General features: G+C 57.3%; 1 protein-coding gene across 1 annotated transcript; it reads right to left on the bottom strand.

Annotated features, from left to right (window-relative positions):
- Positions 1 to 665: 665 nt before the first annotated feature.
- Positions 666 to 1991, bottom strand: SPRG_14589 (hypothetical protein; the record flags this gene model as incomplete). Its single annotated transcript, XM_012353763.1, has 1 exon — positions 666 to 1991. One exon carries the CDS (start codon positions 1989 to 1991, stop codon positions 732 to 734), a length of 1260 nt encoding a protein of 419 aa, XP_012209153.1. The 3' UTR covers positions 666 to 731.
- Positions 1992 to 2707: the final 716 nt, after the last annotated feature.

Raw genomic sequence — 2707 nt, 5'->3', positions numbered from 1 at the left:
GCTCCGCGGTGGTGGTGCCTGGAAAATCTCACGCCAATAGTGGACATCGCCGCCCGACCAGAGCGAGACGCGCCGGAGATACGTTGCATTGGGACCTTCATCACGGCTCGTCTCTTCCTGCGCTGCAAATAGCTTGCATCAAGTGTCGCAGTGAAGACAGCAGATCTCCACACGTTCGCCTCGAGTCCCGCGCCAGACACCTCTGTGTTCGAAATTTGATCGGCTTATTATCATTTAATCATGATCAATTTATCCCAGCGCAGGCAAGGCACGCTGCAAAATGACCAACGCCACCCAAGGCGAATGCCATTGTTGCGTCTACGAGTCTTCGAGATGACGATGCACAAACGGCTCTTCCGCTAGCTATCAAGAGCGTCGAGGCAGGTGTCACAACGCTCTTTGTTAACGCTCTCCCAAATCAGATTGGTCAAGCGCTGTGATTTGCGGGTCACCCAAAGCATTCGCAAGGACCACCCTCGAGTGCCGCAAGTGGCATTCATTCTACCTTTTTAAATGGAGCCAAAGGCTGCCGCTCGCAGCTTCTACACCGTCGGTGCATTGTTACTCGTGTTCAATTATGTCCATTCCCACAACCAATCTTAGACTTTGTTTCTCAGGAATCATACTAGCCTTGTCCAAGGCCACAACAATGCGTAAACAGACTGTTGCATTCAACATCACGACATCATATTTGCTTTGGTTTTTACTAGTACACGTGAACGAGGATCAGCTTAGGCGCCGCACCACTTGGTGCCGTACTGCGGCGCGAGGTACTCGCAGTAGTTCTTGTCGTAGTCGGGCGTCAAACACTGCGTCGCCGCCGGGTAGTAGCAGCCAGAGCAGCCGTTGCACGCGTTTTGTGGCTTGGAGGTCGGCTTGGACGTCGGCTTGGAGGTCGGCTGCGACGGCGACTCGGACGGCTTGCCGAGGAGCGACGGGTACGACACGCCGTTGGCGACGTTGCACATACCGCGGCCACCGACGCCGCGCTGCAAGTAGATGTAGCCGCCTTCGCCCCAGCCCGTACCCCACGAGTTCTTGATCTTAAAGTGGTTCACACCGTTCTTGGAGCCATAGCCAACCGCGAGGACGGCGTGGTCCGACTGTGCACCGGGGCAGCTCTGGACAACGCCGCTCTTGTAGTTGCGCCACACGTTGTTGCCGGCCTCGACCGTGACCGAGACCACCTGCTTGTCGAGCGCCGACTGCAGCGAGCTCTCGCCTTGGACGTTGACCGACTTGCCGACGTTGACCTTGGTCTTTTGGCAGTTCTTGCACTGACCGTTCTGGTTGGAGCTGCCGGACGCGTACGGGAACCCCGACTCGGTGCAAAGGCCGTTCTGGGCAATGTAGTCGAGCGCCTTGTCGGGCCAGCCGCCCTGGCAGCCGTTGCCGGCGTTCGACGCACAGCTCACGAGCTGCTGCTCGGAAAAGTCGACGAGCTGACCGGTCATGAGGCAGTGGCCAAACTCGACCGCGCCGACCGACGAAAACGTCCAGCATGAACCGCACGTGCCTTGGTTGCGCACCGGCGACATGCACTTGTTGGTGGTCCAGTCGACGCCGGCGGCCTCCTGCTGCGCTTCCGAGAGCGTCATCTGCACGTCGTCGGCGCGGAGCTGGCGCTTGGGCTTGGACGCGCTGAACGAGCCTTTCACAAAGGCCGCAAACTCGTCGTCGGTCATGAGCGCAAACTGGTTGTCGGTCGAAAACTTGGCGTGCGGGTGCTTCTTGTTGAGCTCCGCGACGACCTGCTTGGTGTGGGCAAAGCGCTCGATTTCTTCGCTGCCGTCGTCGAGTTCGCCCGACTCCAAGTTGGACGGCTCCGGCAAGAAACCGTTCTTGGCCGCGAGCTGGCCGGCGCGGCTCTTCTTCCACGCCTCAATCTCGGCCTTGAGGTCTTTCTTCTCTTGCGCCGAGAGCTGCAGGCCGTGCGTCGCCGCGAGGCCAAGCACGAGCAGCGACGAGACAGCAACGATGGACGACTTCATCTTTCAAGTGGTAGTTGTGGTGTGGGGCAAAGCGCCAATGTGAAAATGAGCTCCAGAATGCAGCACGCGCATGAAATCCAAAGCCGCGCGCGCGCGGCGGTGTGAGTAAGTACATTCGATCGCGACACGTCGGTCGGGATCAGACGGCAGATCCAGATTCAGAAGCAACAGGTGGCGTTACCGCACCAAGTGCAATGTGCCGTTTGGATTGACGGCAAAGTCGTGCCAGCTGGTTTTGCGTGGACCGCCGACTGGTTTTGGAGACGTCACGCGGAGCTCTCGTGCAAGATCCAGGCCGGGGATCCAGGCATTTTGGGATCCAGGCGCGTTCCACTACAATACGGTACAGGTCGTCGGCGATGCTGACTTTACCCGGTACGAGGTTTTATAGCCCCATAACCGGCGTACTAGTATTTACATTTTGATGCATTGTCACCCAGACCAACTACACTACACTGAGACTGTGCGTAGCGATGACCATCCTCTTCGTTCAGTGTAGTTGATTTGATGAAGTGAACTTCTGCGTGCTTGAGAGTCGTGGGCTGTGTTGCACAAATCAGAAACGACGACAGGATTGGAAATCAAGGCAAGGGACGAACTCGCGCGTCTCTTCATATGCCCAAGCAGAAGCACACCTAGTAAAAGACGTCGTGTACACCACCGGCGAGAGCGTGGACTCAAATATAGCATATTAACAGCGTATTTAACGTGCGTTA

This window comes from Saprolegnia parasitica (assembly GCF_000151545.1).
Source record: "Saprolegnia parasitica CBS 223.65 unplaced genomic scaffold supercont2.135, whole genome shotgun sequence".
In the NCBI taxonomy this organism is placed as follows: domain Eukaryota; phylum Oomycota; class Saprolegniomycetes; order Saprolegniales; family Saprolegniaceae; genus Saprolegnia; species Saprolegnia parasitica.
Note: the sequence above shows the minus strand (reverse complement) of the source record. Positions and strands in the feature narration are given on the sequence as shown.